General features: G+C 44.6%; 1 protein-coding gene across 1 annotated transcript in view; it reads left to right on the forward strand.

Moving 5' to 3' along the window:
* Positions 1-15,875, forward strand: part of LOC147698691 (matrix metalloproteinase-20-like) — a 135,222-nt gene that overhangs the window by 65,314 nt on the left and 54,033 nt on the right. Inside the window, exons 3-6 of the mRNA XM_086933492.1 lie at positions 3,131-3,279; positions 3,373-3,498; positions 11,657-11,818; positions 12,813-12,972. Coding sequence (XP_086789618.1) covers positions 3,131-3,279; positions 3,373-3,498; positions 11,657-11,818; positions 12,813-12,972 — 597 coding nt within the window. The remainder of the gene's footprint in view (positions 1-3,130; positions 3,280-3,372; positions 3,499-11,656; positions 11,819-12,812; positions 12,973-15,875) is intronic.

Here is a 15,875-nt window from a genome sequence, read left to right on the forward strand (position 1 = left end):
CGTACAGCACATGCGTGCCATTTTGTATACGTTTGTTCACAATCACTACGGAAACAAGGCTGTTTGCTCGGTTATCGCTTGATTCTTAACTGCCACTGTATACTCACTTTGGCTCTTTTGATGTAGACCGGAGTCCTCGTGGTCATCTGGTTGATTTTCTGTACGATTTCTTGCTACAAGCTATGTGTTTACTTACCTTTACAGCGCATTTTTTGAGTTTGTTTGCTCAGCATGTCACTAGCGCACACCTATGCTTTACACACATGGATGCACCTTTGTGTTTTGGACACTCGTGGTCGTAAAATCGGTTGGTTTTTAACTTTGGTTCACGATATCCCTTTTGCAGACACCAAACTCTTTACACCCCAGGTTTTGATATATTGATTTAAACGCCAGCATGAATTTTGATGTGTTTATTTTGCTATTTATCATGTACATTTTCTTTCTCTTGGACTTTGGACATTTTTGATTATCATCATAGCTAATGGTTATGTTAGCATGCACTTTGATTTTTTTAGCTTTACTGTTTGGCATGTTTGCTGTAATTCATGTAATTTTGTATTGCGCTGAATGTATTGATATACATATCATTGTTTACAGATGTCCCTGAAGAAGGGTTATTGTTTTAAGCCTGAAATGCATTTGGATGAACCTTTCAGTTTTTCAAGAAATGTTGACTGTCTCGCTTGTTGAATAAACATGATTTTTACGAGCCAAAGGTGGAGTTTGGTTGCTTCACCCTTGAAGACGGGATTACTTTAAAAACGTACATTTGCATTTCACTTTTAATTGTTTAAGCCATTTTACTGTTGTTTCAAGTGTTGTTCACATTGTGTTTACACTTTTTGAGTATCTTTTTGTAGTGCACATGCAGGCCGGGACTTGGTCAGAGGTTGTTTTTTTTCCTATTCGAATCAGGAGGATTTGGCGGACCCTCCTCTGCTGGTGCACACACCACTATTTTACTGTGGTTTACCTTGCTTCTACTTCACACTTTCTAAAAGTGATATTTTCAGAATTGCAATTTAAAATTGACCTTTTAGAACAAGGGAGCACCAAGAGTACATAAAGGCCCAGCATAAATGCTCCAAACGATTACTGGAATGTGAATGGGTATGCAGTTCCTATGGGGTAAATTAGCAAGTGAGTGCTTACAGTTCTAACAGGTCAGGAGGAGTGGAATTCGAAAGGTGGTTCCGTTTTGTAATAGGAGCCCTCACACACTGTAACGAATGTCATGCTACATTATAGGATTTTGCTCCTCGTCAAGCAACCGACTCTGCAGTGCTCAACGGGCACCCTCTAGTAGGCACTTTGGCAGAGATCTTTTTCCAAAGCCATATGTGAAGTGCCTGTGTAGGCCCTAGGTGTAGATGTGTAATAGGTGAGTGTTGGGGTAGAGAGTGCTAGTGACAAGAAAAGGATCAAGAAAATTTCAAGGCTAAAGAATATTCGTTCAGTGAGTCCACCTGTCCTGATTAAAAAGTGTGTGCACCACCAATAGAATCAATGGTTTCTGGTGGCTTATTAGTATCAAGCGGTCAACATGTTTATTGCCTAAATATGTCAATAAATGATCTGAGCAATTCTTCAGGACCAAGAAGAGATTGGTATCCAGGGTAAATCCAAGTGATTTGACATTCACAGAAAGTTGGGGTGTGAATGTATCAAAGTTCATGTCATTGAGCCAGGTTTGTACTTTATCTTGTTTGTTGTTCTTGGTAAAAAATAGGAATTCTTGGTTGGGTTGACCACCAGGTAGGCACTGTACATCAAGGTCTGGATGACGCAGTGTTTGATAAGTTGGATATCTGAAGCACAGGCGTCTTTCAAGTAGAGTTGTGTATCATCAGCATATAAGGTCAACCTTGATGCTTTATCTGTGAATAGAAAAGCAAGCAGACCATGTAAATTTTAAGGGTGACAAAAGACAGTATGGAACCCTGGGGACTCCACAGGTGATAGTGATTTTTTGTGATCTTGGAGTGCCCTTATATGCAAACTGGCACTACTTGTTCAGAGCTTTGCAGGGTGGGTGGGATCTTTACTAATTCTTTTGCAAGGATGTACCAACAGAACACCTTCACGTTTTAAGAGAAATATTTGCAGAATAACATTTCTAGGCAATGCCAGACTTATTGAAGGATATTGATAGTCTGTTTTCCAGAGACATTTAGGAGATTAATTTGTGGCAACTAAATAGGAAACATGGATGCTAAATATATGTTATTAGAAATTTTTTCTCAGATACATTTTCATGGTCATGGCTGACAATCTTTACTTCTATTCCTAAAATTTCACTACAAATGTCCTGATTAGCATGACGAAAAATATAATATAAAGTGGAAACACCGTAAAATAAGGCAATCAGTGAACTTCACTTTGGCTGATTTCTAGCTGATATCTGAGCACCCACACTAGTAACATCGGGAGATGTTAGGCAAAAGCATTTTCCATCATTCAATTGAGGATGTTGAATAATATTCCTGTATCCATCAGGACTACTCTAACCGTGCTTCTATTTAGGAAAATCTGAAAACATGCTTCTTTAATCAACAATCCTTCACAACGCAGAAGTGCCCCTCTGCTGCTCCCAGAGCTCAGTTACCACCCAATCATTCATTGACTGACATTGACTGTTTCATTGCCTTTAACCCAATACAGCCCTCTACTGCCTTTAAACTACTTTCAGTCTATACAAATACCACATACATACATCCACCAACATGAATTAATTAACACAAATAGTAGCATCTAGAATCTATATCAAATCTATATCAAATGTGTATGATAAACATGGTGATACTGTTAATTATTATAGGCACTACAGATAAGGCATGTTCTTTTGTTGGGTACAGAGGTCGCTTTAGTAATGGTGTCACTGTGCCAATATAGTTGTGTCTTCTTGGTAATTCACCCCAGTTTTGAATCATTTGTATGGGGACAGAGGATATTGTATATTGTGTGGACCGTCTAGTCAGATGTCAACTAACAATGAAAGTGTGTACATTTATTTTATCAGTCCTGTAAAACTTTTGTTGAAATTGATAAGCATATATATTTAATTGTATGACTCATGTTGGTAAACCTGACAGAATTAAAATATTTGGCATATACATTCTTTCCATAGTATATCTTCCTACACATCAAGTCTGCCTTCCTCAACAGTCAATTCAATTATTTCTTCAGCTTTAAAAGTCTGGAGTGATGCCAGTCCGTTGAGTTTTGTTGCCTCCAATGTTGGAAATGCTGATATCATTGTCAACTTTGCAAGAAGATGTAAGTTAGATTATTTTTGAGAGAATGTTTCCTCTCTCTTTTTTTCTTTCTAAAGTTGTTTAAAAGTCTTCCTTTTCTTGATTTCTATTGCAGCTCATGGTGATTCTTATGCTTTTGATGGACCAGGAGGAACCCTGGCACATGCATTTGGACCAGGAGTTGGTATTGGAGGTGACACGCATTTTGATGAAGATGAAAACTGGTCAACTCAATTGAACGGTAGGTAACTTGGAAAATATGTGTTTTAGGTTTATTTGTTTTCCTACTGCAACCAATATTCTGATGCATTGATTAAAAGGTGTATTAAATATTGAGGTCATGGCTATAACAGTAATAGATCTACTGCTAGCCATTATAGCAGCATTTCAACTAACAGAAAACCATTGTATGTTTTTAGGTTTTCACTATTGCAAATTATTAAACAGGTCATGTTCAAATTCATACCATCATTCACAAAGCCTTAGTACACATGCATATGTTCACCATCATTCAATAACTCTAAGTGTATGTTTTATGCTGCCCCGTAATACTGGTTAACTGGCACTCAGTAATTCTTAGTGAATTTTCAGGTTTTTACCACAATTTGTTCCTTATAAGTGCTTAGTCAGACTTTTACACAGATGCCTTCAGTGCCAGTTGATATGTGCTACATATATAGTACTTGTGAGTGAAGGGCTGCAGAATTTTAGGAGAGTATCCACGTGACAAGCTGATATGTCATGCCAAGAGGGAAGATTTTAACAGCAAACATTGGCAGATTTTTTATTTTTTCCTGAACGACTTTTTAAATTAGATACTGCCATGGCAGCACACATTCAAGAATATATTGGTCTGTCACAATGTTGCACTCAACAAAAAATGAACAGCACTCCATTTTTTTACTTTTAAATGTTAACCTTTCTACCTACTTTAAATACCTATTTTGGGGATTTTATTCTCAACCTACTGCTTATATTAACTTTTTGGATGTGTTCTCATTTAATTGATATTAATAGCTTCACTAATTTCATGCAAGTTTACAAAATTATTGGGGCAATTTTGTGATGCAGGCAAAATACAAAATGTCATACATCGCTGTGTCTTATGGCCGAGATACCCGCCACCCCCTCTCAACACACTCCCCAAGGATGGGAAACCGGAAACAGTTCTGAACTTTTTGGAAGACGGGAGGGAGTGACCCTCCCGGCCGTATTTATTAAAATATGAAACAAAAATTAAAACATTAAAATAACAGTTTCATATTATGTACAATTTCATTACCACATTGCGATGTTTGGCTAACCTTAACATATTCTCTAATACAAAGGTTCTCCTAGCTGAACTAACATCCTACAAAACATTAACTTGAAATTTTGAAATTGTACATCCTAACGTTTAAGGGCCAACGGCAAGGTCGTAACCGGTGTCAAGATCCCTAAACCAGAACTATCCCCCTCACTTGTGAGGGGCGACCGCACAGAGGTGTACCTCAAGTGCAACTACCAATTTCCCTTGACTTGACGGGGGCCCCAATAAACTCGACGCCACTTAAAGGTCGTCCGAGGACTCGTGTGAGGTATCTAGAAGGTAGCGTAGACCCCCTCCCAAACCCCACACAACTTACCACATCTGCCGTCGCAGATATCCTGGCCCCGGGAAATTCCCCAGGAGGGGGCTGTAGCCCCTCCTACCCAGGAAGGGGCCTTGACCGCCTTTCCTTTCCTTTCGGCGTCCCATCCTTAGAAGGGACCGCCTACCCGTTGAGGGGCCAATGGCCACCTCCCTCGAGCGCTCCCATCCGTAATGGGTGACGCCCACTCATAGGGATCTACCAATTAGTGCTCACCGATCATGACCTTACCGCCCGACCAAAAATAAATACGACAATTTAACTAAAATCACTCAATTACAAAACAACCATAACCATTCCACGTATGATTACTGATCTATACTAGTGCAGAATTACTTTATTTGAAAAACATACTGTAGCTGACCATTCTTTATTGCATACTCAAAATAACACGACAATCATCACAATCTGCAAGAAATAGAGTTACCACATCAAAACTTTATTCAAAACAACTGGCTGTCCTCAGGGGCTGGTGGGTGGGTCAAAATTGGCTCTTCGTTCCGTCTCGAGCTCGCGTGCAGCGAGGGGGTGCAGCTTCAGAGCACAGGAACAAGAGGATGCGTTCTTGGCTTGTTGCTCCTTTTATCCGTCTTCAGGGCGGGCGTAAACCCGCCCCTGCCTGCCCCTAGGGCGTGGCCGGCCGCGTCAGTGTCTAGGCCAGCCCACTCCAGGGCGGGAAAAAGCGCGCCCCGGCTACGCCGCTTCGGGCATACCAGCCGAGGCTCGCCTCCCGCCCAAAAATTGGCTTCCCGGGGGGCTCGTGGTACTCAACCATACGTTCGGGGGGACCGAATGGTCGCCCCTTTCCATATGGCCGAGATACCCGCCACCCCCTCTCAACACACTCCCCAAGGATGGGAAACCGGAAACAGTTCTGAACTTTTTGGAAGACGGGAGGGAGTGACCCTCCCGGCCGTATTTATTAAAATATGAAACAAAAATTAAAACATTAAAATAACAGTTTCATATTATGTACAATTTCATTACCACATTGCGATGTTTGGCTAACCTTAACATATTCTCTAATACAAAGGTTCTCCTAGCCGAACTAACATCCTACAAAACATTAACTTGAAATTTTGAAATTGTACATCCTAACGTTTAAGGGCCAACGGCAAGGTCGTAACCGGTGTCAAGATCCCTAAACCAGAAATATCCCCCTCACTTGTGAGGGGCGACCGCACAGAGGTGTACCTCAAGTGCAACTACCAATTTCCCTTGACTTGACGGGGGCCCCAATAAACTCGACGCCACTTAAAGGTCGTCCGAGGACTCGTGTGAGGTATCTAGAAGGTAGCATAGACCCCCTCCCAAACCCCACACAACTTACCACATCTGCCGTCGCAGATATCCTGGCCCCGGGAAATTCCCCAGGAGGGGGCTGTAGCCCCTCCTACCCAGGAAGGGGCCTTGACCGCCTTTCCTTTCCTTTCGGCGTCCCATCCTTAGAAGGGACCGCCTACCCGTTGAGGGGCCAATGGCCACCTCCCTCGAGCGCTCCCATCCGTAATGGGTGACGCCCACTCATAGGGATCTACCAATTAGTGCTCACCGATCATGACCTTACCGCCACAGGCCGGATAGTTGACCGGCTATCCGGACCCCCCACACACTCCTACCTAAAGGTCATGTCTTAAAGTCCCCAGCCAAGCTATCAGGTCTCCTATGAGTAACTCGTTCCCCACCCGGGACAAATGAACACCATCACCCAAATACATACTGTCCCCTTTAATACAACCATGCGAAATAGAATGCAGTGTACTTGAACGGAACAATCGACTCACTTTATTATTAATCTTCCTTACTGAATGATTCAGAGCGGAAACTGAAAGAGCCCCCCGCCACACTTTCCGCGGGATCATATGGGACCATGCGATTGTGCACCCTGGAACTCTTCTCACTAGCCAACTTACTGTGGAAAGCATCGCCTCAAGAAGTAGTCGTCTACCAGTGGACACCAAGTCGTTGCCCCCAAGATGTACTATGACTATAGCCGGCGGTGACCTCGTCCGCCCTAACAAACCCTCAACAAATGATTGAAACTGGTCAATACAGAGCCCGCCCTTTCCGTAGAAGGACACACTGTACCCGTATTCCCCAGCCACGTGAATCATGTCACCTGCTTTGAATATGTCCGCGGCCCGCCTCACGTATGAGTGGCCCACGACCCACACCTCCTTTTTCACAGCCGGTGATGTCTGACCGCTGACCCGGTGTTGGGTCGACTGCACAGTCCGCCCCGCCTCGTAGGCTTGCGCAACTGAAAACCAAACAAAAACAAGAAGCGTGAGTACATCATTACAGCTTCACAACATGTGCAACCGCACATACCTCTTATAACAGTTCGAGGACCAACGCCCCACACGTTTAACTTGTTCGACATTCAGACCCCTGGCTGTAGCCTCTGTAGCAGCCCCTATCCGAAAGGAATGGGTCCCAAACTCGCCGGGGTTCAAGCCCGCAGCGGAAATTGACATCGCAAGCACCCGCTGAAACTGAAACCTCGTCAGTGGGGTGGTGTCAGCGTGTCTCAACAAGGTCCCCCCCCATGATGCCACCCTTTGCGCTAAATATTCCTCTACGCAACTTACCGGGCACATGGAGGACCCGGGAATCCTTTGTATGATTATGCAGTCCCCCATCGCACCCTGGTCGGTCTTGGACCTGACAAACGAGATGGACATTGTCTCCCCTCTGACCTGAACGTGCTCTCGGCACAGTCCCCCCATCACATCCCGCTTGTTCCTCGCCACTAGTTCGCTTACCCGCATAGCCCCATGGAATGCCAGCGCAAAAGCGGCTCGGAATAACACTGTTTCATACTGGGATGAACACGTTGAAGGGAGTACAGATAATAACAGGGCCAACCTATCCAGACCTATCGGGCGCCTTTCATCTACTCTGCGACCCTCAAGGCGTTGCCACCCACGTAGCGCTCTTTGTACAACGAAAGACGCTGTCGGGTCCTGGATCCCATAAGCCCTCGCCACAAAGGAAATGGCTGCCCGATGCCTCTGGGCCGTAGCCACAGATTTGCCTGCCTGATGTAAAGACAGAAGGAAATTTACTACCCACTCCTCCTGGCCCCAAAGCTCCCCTCCAGCAGTCCCCAAAAAGGCCAAATAGGAACGGAACGCCCCTTCATATGCCTTCCTTGTCCTGGGTGCTAAACTCTCTCCCACGAGGTTTCGTAGTTCGGGGCACCGAGAGACCAGAGAGCTTCGGGAAAGGGTGCCGCCACCGGGTCCGCTGTGGGCAGAAAACCCCAGAAGGCCTGCATACGGAAACGAGAAAGCGCATCAGCCGCTTGGTTCATCACCCCCGGCACATGTCTTGCCTTAAATAGGACATTCAATTGCATACACAACAAAACAATTTCTTTGAGCAGCCTCAGGATCCATTTGCATCGTGCCGCCTGGCTATTGATACACTCAACCACGGTCATGTTATCAGACCAGAATACCACAGAGTGATCTCTAAACCCCCCAGGCCAAGTTTTCAGGGCCACCAGAATGGGGAACAGTTCAGGAAAAGCAATGTTACTCGTCAGCCCACCCTCATGCCACCATGACGGCCATTTTTGAGCCGGCCATTGCGTGCCAAATATGGCACCAAAACCAATGCTCCCTGCCGAATCTGTCCACAGCCCCAACTCCTCGGAGGACACCGCCGGTTTGTTCCAGACAACTCGACCATTGAAATCCGCCAGAAATGCCAACCAAATGCGCATGTCCTGGCGAACCTCGGCCGAGAGCCTCGTGCGATGGTGACCCTCCTTCAGGCCGACCATGGCCTGAGCGATCGAGCGGGAAAAGGGGCGGGCCATCGGTATTACTCTCAGGGCAAAATTCAGCTGTCCCACCAATTGTTGTAATTGCTGCAGCTTAACCTTAGACTGACTAATACACATTTCCAGGGATGCCCTGAACCTTAGCACTTTGTCTCTTGGTAAGCGAAAACAACCCTCCTCCGAGTCGAGCTCGATCCCCAGAAACTCGAGGCAAGTCGAAGGACCCACGGTCTTACCTGGTGCCAATGGCACACCAAAATGATTCATTAAGACACAAAATTCATTCAAAGCCTGACCACATTCCGGATCCCCGGCTGCCCCTAGAAACAAAAAGTCATCGAGATAATGCATAACCTGTTGAAACCCCGTCTTCCTTGTGAAGACCCATTGCAGGAAACAACTGAACTGCTCAAAATAGGCACAAGATATAGAGCACCCCATTGGCATACATCTATCCATGTAATAGTGTCCCTGAAACATGAAACCAAGAAGACGCTGATCGTCTGGATGTACCGGGAGCAACCGGAACGCTGACTCGATATCAGATTTCGCCATCAGCGCACCGGGCCCTAGGCGATTCAATATGGCTACAGCCTCATCGAAAGATACATACCGCACTGAACACACTTCCGGGTCTATCGCATCGTTTACGGAAAGACCACGTGGGGCTGACAAGTTATGTATCAGCCGAAACTCACCCGGGTCCTTCTTGGGGACTACCCCTAAAGGGGAACAAACAAAGTTAGCAACCGGTGGCACGTTAAACGGACCGGCGACTCGACCTCGAGCCACCTCTTTCCCAATCTTCTCTTGTACCACGGTCGTGTGCTGCAAGACTGATATTTGGTTTTTACATTTCGCTAAACCCTGAAACTCCCCCACTGGGATGCGGAAACCATACGAAAACCTGTTCCGCAACACCCCAGCGGAAGCGTGATCCGGGTATTCGCTGAGCCAAGGAATCATTGCCATGGAATCAATCGGAGTAGGTAAAGGCGCCCCTCGGACTATTTCAGACCTGTTTGGCGCCTCCTCTACCCCCGTTATCACCCGTTTTGGCTCTGCACATGGACTCAGGATGGGACGCTTGCCCACACCCACTACATTCGTGCCTAAATTTGCATGACCCTTGGGGCCATTTACCCCTGTTAAAGTTCCAACAAATCCCCCTTTTACCTGTGGTGCCGTTCGGCCTGGAGTGGTAGTCGTTACTCGCACCTGATCGAAAGGGCGTCCCAGCATATTGGCGGGAGGACTCCCCCACACTACTCCCTACCAATGGCAAATTCAACATACCAGTATCCTCCATTTTCGACCATGACACAGAATCGTAACAATCCCAAGTTAAGTTTTTATCATGTTCTTTCGCTTTTCTGAAAATATTATCGTAACAGAACCACTGATTGCCCCCATATGACACAGAATACCCCATGATCCGTGACTGATAAATCGGCAATTCAGACAGCAATTCGGGCCTACGTTCGCCCAGGATGGATGTAAAAATCCCCCACGCCTTGCCCCAATTGCCAATGTTTTCATTTACCTTAAAGGCGGCCATCTTTGCGCGCCAAACACTCGGATGCATGAGCTCCTTTTGGCTCTTAACATGCTCCATCTCATAATGATCGGTAAGCAACGAGAAGATGTTTACATACTCATCTGCCCATATCTTCTCCTTAATAGCTAGAGGGACATGTTGACCCAACTTTTCCCTTCGTGACGGGGCAGACTCATCCCTCGCAATCGGCAATGGCCGCTTACCGGAACCGGAAGCTGTATCTGCGGCTGAGCCTATCCCAGGTGGCTTTCCTCCTGCCGCAGCCGGCGTGATAACTGGCGATGCTGCCTTCGCCGCCTCCCTCGTTTCACGCAGTTGCCTCATCAAAACCCGTGCGTCGTCAGCCATGGCGCCCTCGCTATTTTTACCCAACCACGCAGCTAATTGTGCTGCCAGCTCGGGCGGCATATCCTCCCCGGACACGGGGGTGACCACCACGGGAATCGGATTCCCCTCCGCCGGCACCGGAGTTGGCTCTTCGAGTGGGGTACAGGGAACCGGGATGTCCCCTCCAGCTGCTCCCCTTCTGGGCCTCTTGCCTTTTCCTCCCGGAGCTGCTCCAGCCAACGGACGTTTCGGTCCCTCTTCCCCGTCTTTTTCCGCCATTCGCTTCTTTAGGTCGGTCACCTCTTTCATAAGAACACGCAGCATCTGGTCGGTAGTCATTCGCTTTCCAACTTTCTTAGGCATTCCCAACAGAGTATCTGTAAGACAAACAAGAAAGATTACCACACTCAAAATTGGCTCTTCGTTCCGTCTCGAGCTCGCGTGCAGCGAGGGGGTGCAGCTTCAGAGCACAGGAACAAGAGGATGCGTTCTTGGCTTGTTGCTCCTTTTATCCGTCTTCAGGGCGGGCGTAAACCCGCCCCTGCCTGCCCCTAGGGCGTGGCCGGCCGCGTCAGTGTCTAGGCCAGCCCACTCCAGGGCGGGAAAAAGCGCGCCCCGGCTACGCCGCTTCGGGCATACCAGCCGAGGCTCGCCTCCCGCCCAAAAATTGGCTTCCCGGGGGGCTCGTGGTACTCAACCATACGTTCGGGGGGACCGAATGGTCGCCCCTTTCCAGAAGTCTCAAAGGCTATGACCGAAATAGAAAGCATATCTACTTCTTTATTCCCTATCCTTTCCGAACCTTTGCACCTGAAGGCATGTAATCCCTAAATTCTAAATGTACTATGTTCTGCCGTAAAGAATGTGGCTGCACCCAAAGCCTCTAGGAAGTGATACACAAAGGCCAGACTCTAAGGCTGGAGTTGTGTGTAAAATCGAACATACAACACTATTCATCTAAGCTAACAAGGTGCCAACATAACACACGATTACAATTTCTGAAAAAAAAGCTCTTATGAAAATATAAATAGTAGTTGTATGCAACGTGGCATGTGTACATTTAATTTTATTTTCCTTTTCCTTTTCCATGCAGGATTCAACCTTTACCTTGTGGCAGCTCATGAATTTGGGCACTCCTTAGGACTGTCACATTCTTCAAACCCTTCATCTTTAATGTACCCAACATACCAGTCACGGAGCACAGATGGGTCTCCACTCTCAAATGAGGATGTGCAGATGGTTCAGAACATGTATGGTATGATATCTATCTATGTATGTATATTTCTATGTATGCATGCATGTATGTATTCATGTAAATGTGTTTGTTTTTACAAAGTGCAAACTTGTACACAAAATGCTTCAGCTCTGGAGACGTCAGTATTTGGCACTTCTATAATGTATATAACAAGGCCCCCCTGATATAGATTCCTAGGTCAGGGACATATATATATATGAAAAGTAACAACCTAGGCAATTTATACTGTATTGTCTTATATGATAATATATGGGGGAATGAAAACATTAACAATTGGAGTTCTGCTTTTTATTGTCACAAAATATTAAAAACATATAGTAAAATACATAATTGAGTACATAAATTTAAGTCTGTCGAACATATAAAGACAATAAATGCAAATTTGTACAATAAAATTCATGTTCGACAGACTTAAATTTATGTACTCAATTATGTATTTTACTATATGTTTTTAATATTTTGTGACAATAAAAAGCAGAACTCCAATTGTTAATGTTTTCATTCCCCCATCTATTATCATATAAGACAATACAGTATAAATTGCCTAGGTTGTTACTTTTCATATAAGTATTTGGCACTTCCCCAGGTTTATATGCTCTTGTAAATCTGGGTCAGCCTCAAAAAATGGGTGTTGTATGGGAAAACCCACTTTAATGCCCATGGAACGCCTCCAGAGTGCGGAGTAAGGCAACACAGTGATTTGCACTGCCTTGCTACTCCATATCTATGCGGCCATTGAAAGCCACGCACAGTGGCTTTGCATGGCCTCATAGATATGATTTTGCAATCTGCACTACCGGAGCATCGCAAAAAATGACACTTTGGCGGCACAGCAGGCTTGTAAATAAGCCCCTATGTGAATTAAAGAATTACTGATATAGGGGGCATCTGCCTTCGAACTCGCAAAATAACAAGTAAAATGAATTTAGGAAATGACTAGTAAGAAAGTTAAAACCATAATAGAAAGCAGAATATAACATATCTCTTAATTTAGGAACAGAGTCGCTCTTTGGAGGAAATTATTACCCATACGTCTATCGATACATGCGCTACTTTTTCCCAAGACGGCTGGTGGCGGAGGAAAAATGTAAAGCGAACCTGACGTTTGATGCAGCTACTCAACTGGGTGAAAATGTAATTTTCTTCAAAGGCAGGTAAATATATCTTTTGTAGAGGATAGCCATATGTGTTCAATAGATTAATTTATTCAAACAATCAACAGCTGCTTGTATTGTTATTGCTTGAGTTGCTATGGTAAATAAAAATTTTAGTTCTCGATTACTAGTGTAAGTTTGCTATCACAGTAGGGTTCTAGATTGACAGTAGATGTCTTGCTTGTCTTTCATTTAACGTTTATGTGCTAAATCATTTTCCTATGAATAATATGAATACATACAAAACACAGGTTAATACTTTGGAAAACCAAATGGACGGCTTAGTTCAGTAGTATAAATTGTATGGTTATTTTCAGATGGAAAGCTGCTGGAGAATTGTTTAGTTTAAAAAAGAATTTCTGTGGAAAAAAGAAAACAATACAGGAGACCAGGGGGCATATTTATGAAATCAGAGGCGCAGGGCAGGTCAGCAACTCACCTTACTGCGCTGCCTGTGTCCCTGGGAAAATGCAGGAATGTGCTGTATTTATCCAATACGGTGCATTTCTGTGCTTTCCCTTTGCGTGACGGCATTTTGCCAGACTATCACCAATGCAGGCACCCTTGCATCATGGTGCAAGAGTGCCTGTGTTGAAAGCAGGATTGTTCTTGTGCAGGAAGGTGCTAAATGCAGCACACATAGACAGAGGGAAATCAAGTAGAAATAAAGATATTACGCCTCACCTGGGGAGGCATTGGATTTTGATGCATTACCAGGTTAACAAGTTTTTGTAAATCTAGGAATGCTTAAAAAACCATGGGAGTTGTGCGGGAACACACACCGCAATTCTTATGGAACTCCTCCAATGCGCAGATTAAGGTAACGCAGACTCACTCCAGACTTTTGAAGACACACTAAGCCATGCAAACTTAGATATTTGCATCATGCATGCACAACTTTGTGTGATAAATCCTTGGAGACCCCCGCAGTTTTGCTGTTTCCTAAAAGTAAATGTTTGGGGTCTCTATACTCCAGCATCAGAGTCTGGCCTTTGTGTATCCCTTCCAAGAGGCTCTGAATGCAGACACAACCTTTTTGGCAAAACATGGTGCATTTGGGATTGAGGGATTATTTGCCTTTGGGTGCAAGGGAAGCAAAGTGTAGGGAATAAAGAACTAAATATGCTTTCTATTTTGGTCATAGCCTTTTAGACAACAGACATGGCGATATATTAAATTATGTAATTTTATATTTGCCTGCATTACAAAATTGTGCCAATAATTTTGTGAATTTGCATGAAATTAGTGAAGCCATTCAGACCGCTGTGTTGGGAAATTCTACAGATCTCTGGGCAGACTGACCACAAAAAAAAATATATATATATATCTTGGTTTTGGTAGCTCGGTCACTAGTTCTTCAAAGATGGTGGTCTAGCGATATCCCAACCTTTCAACATTTACTTTGTAAATTAAATAGGGTTAAGATCAGGGTCATGCAGGAAGTTTGAGAAATTGTGGGAAAATGTGGGCTAATAGCTGGTGTATTAAGATGCTATGGAAGATTTCATAGCATATATCTTTGGTGGATTGGTATATAAGGTATATAACAACATGGGTTGCACAAAATGAATATTTTACATATCTGTGGATCGGGAATGTGCAATATTGTAAATATGTTTTTCGCTTTTTTAAAATATATTTATTCATGTGGCCATGTGGGACCATGCAATAATTGTATGTCAGTACTATTGGCACTAAACACAGCCAAACCATGTCAGGCGCCCAGGCTCGACCTCACAAACCCTGATCTTCCACCCTCCTGCTCACTGTGCAACAAGCCACTTTGTGATGCTTCACATTCAATAAACACCTACCCAAAAATATAAAATTATCGCTCAGCCAACACCTTTACCGCTCTTTTTAGAGCTGGGCTACTGAACTGCAGATCCCTCTCTAAACATGCAGATGATATCTATCTGTTGTTAGCTGACTCTGAGTGGGACGCCTTATTTCTTACTGAAACCTGGCTCAATGAGGACAATATGGCATCCATTTCTCTGGCTGTCCCGCCCGGATTCATACTAAGCTTCTCTAACAGAGAGAAGAAAAGACGAGGTGGCGGAGTGGCTATTATCTTTAAAGATAAATACACCTTGTCTTCTTCTACACCAACTACCCTTTCTGGCATAGAAGGGCTACACGTTTTCCTTCAAATCAACCCTCAAACGTCCTTAGCTGGCCTGATCATATACAGACCCCCGTACTGTTCCCGGCCCACACCCATGAACTTATGGACTTTATAGTCCAAAGTACTCTTTCTCACCCACACTACATAGTAGTCGGCGACTTTAATGTTCATGCAGACAGACCTGACTGCCTTCAGGCCACCCAACTTATTAACACGCTACAATCGGCCAATTTAATCTTATTCACTCCTGGTCCTACGCACCAGGCAGGCCATATGCTAGACCTCATTTTCTCTAACATATTGGACACTTCAGCTAAGCCCCCGATGCCATTGTTATGGACGGATCATTTCCTAGTCCCTTTCTTAATCTCATTCCCTTCCCTTTCTCAGACATCAGGAAAACGCTCTTATATGCGGAGAAAACGGGATAAATTATCAGCTGAGACTTTATGTCCCGCTCTCGCAGCAGCCCCCCCCACTACTATCATCAGACGTGGACTCCGATGTGGAGCTACTGAATCACTGGATAAGCAATACAGTAGATTCTATTGCTCCTCCTAAAGTAGCCACATCACGTAGAGAATCCCCGTCTGTTCCCTGGTTCTCCATAGAACTGATGGCTGAAAAAAGCAAATGCAAAAGACTAGAACGCCACTGGTAGGCAAACTACTCTGATTCAGCAAAAATCTGTTACAAAAAAGCCCTACACAGCCTACATCAATCCATAAAAAAGGCCAAAAAACTATTCATTGTATCCTCTATTCAGCAAGCGGAA

Source organism: Lissotriton vulgaris, chromosome 8 (assembly GCF_964263255.1).
Source record: "Lissotriton vulgaris chromosome 8, aLisVul1.2, whole genome shotgun sequence".
Lineage (NCBI taxonomy): Eukaryota > Metazoa > Chordata > Amphibia > Caudata > Salamandridae > Lissotriton > Lissotriton vulgaris.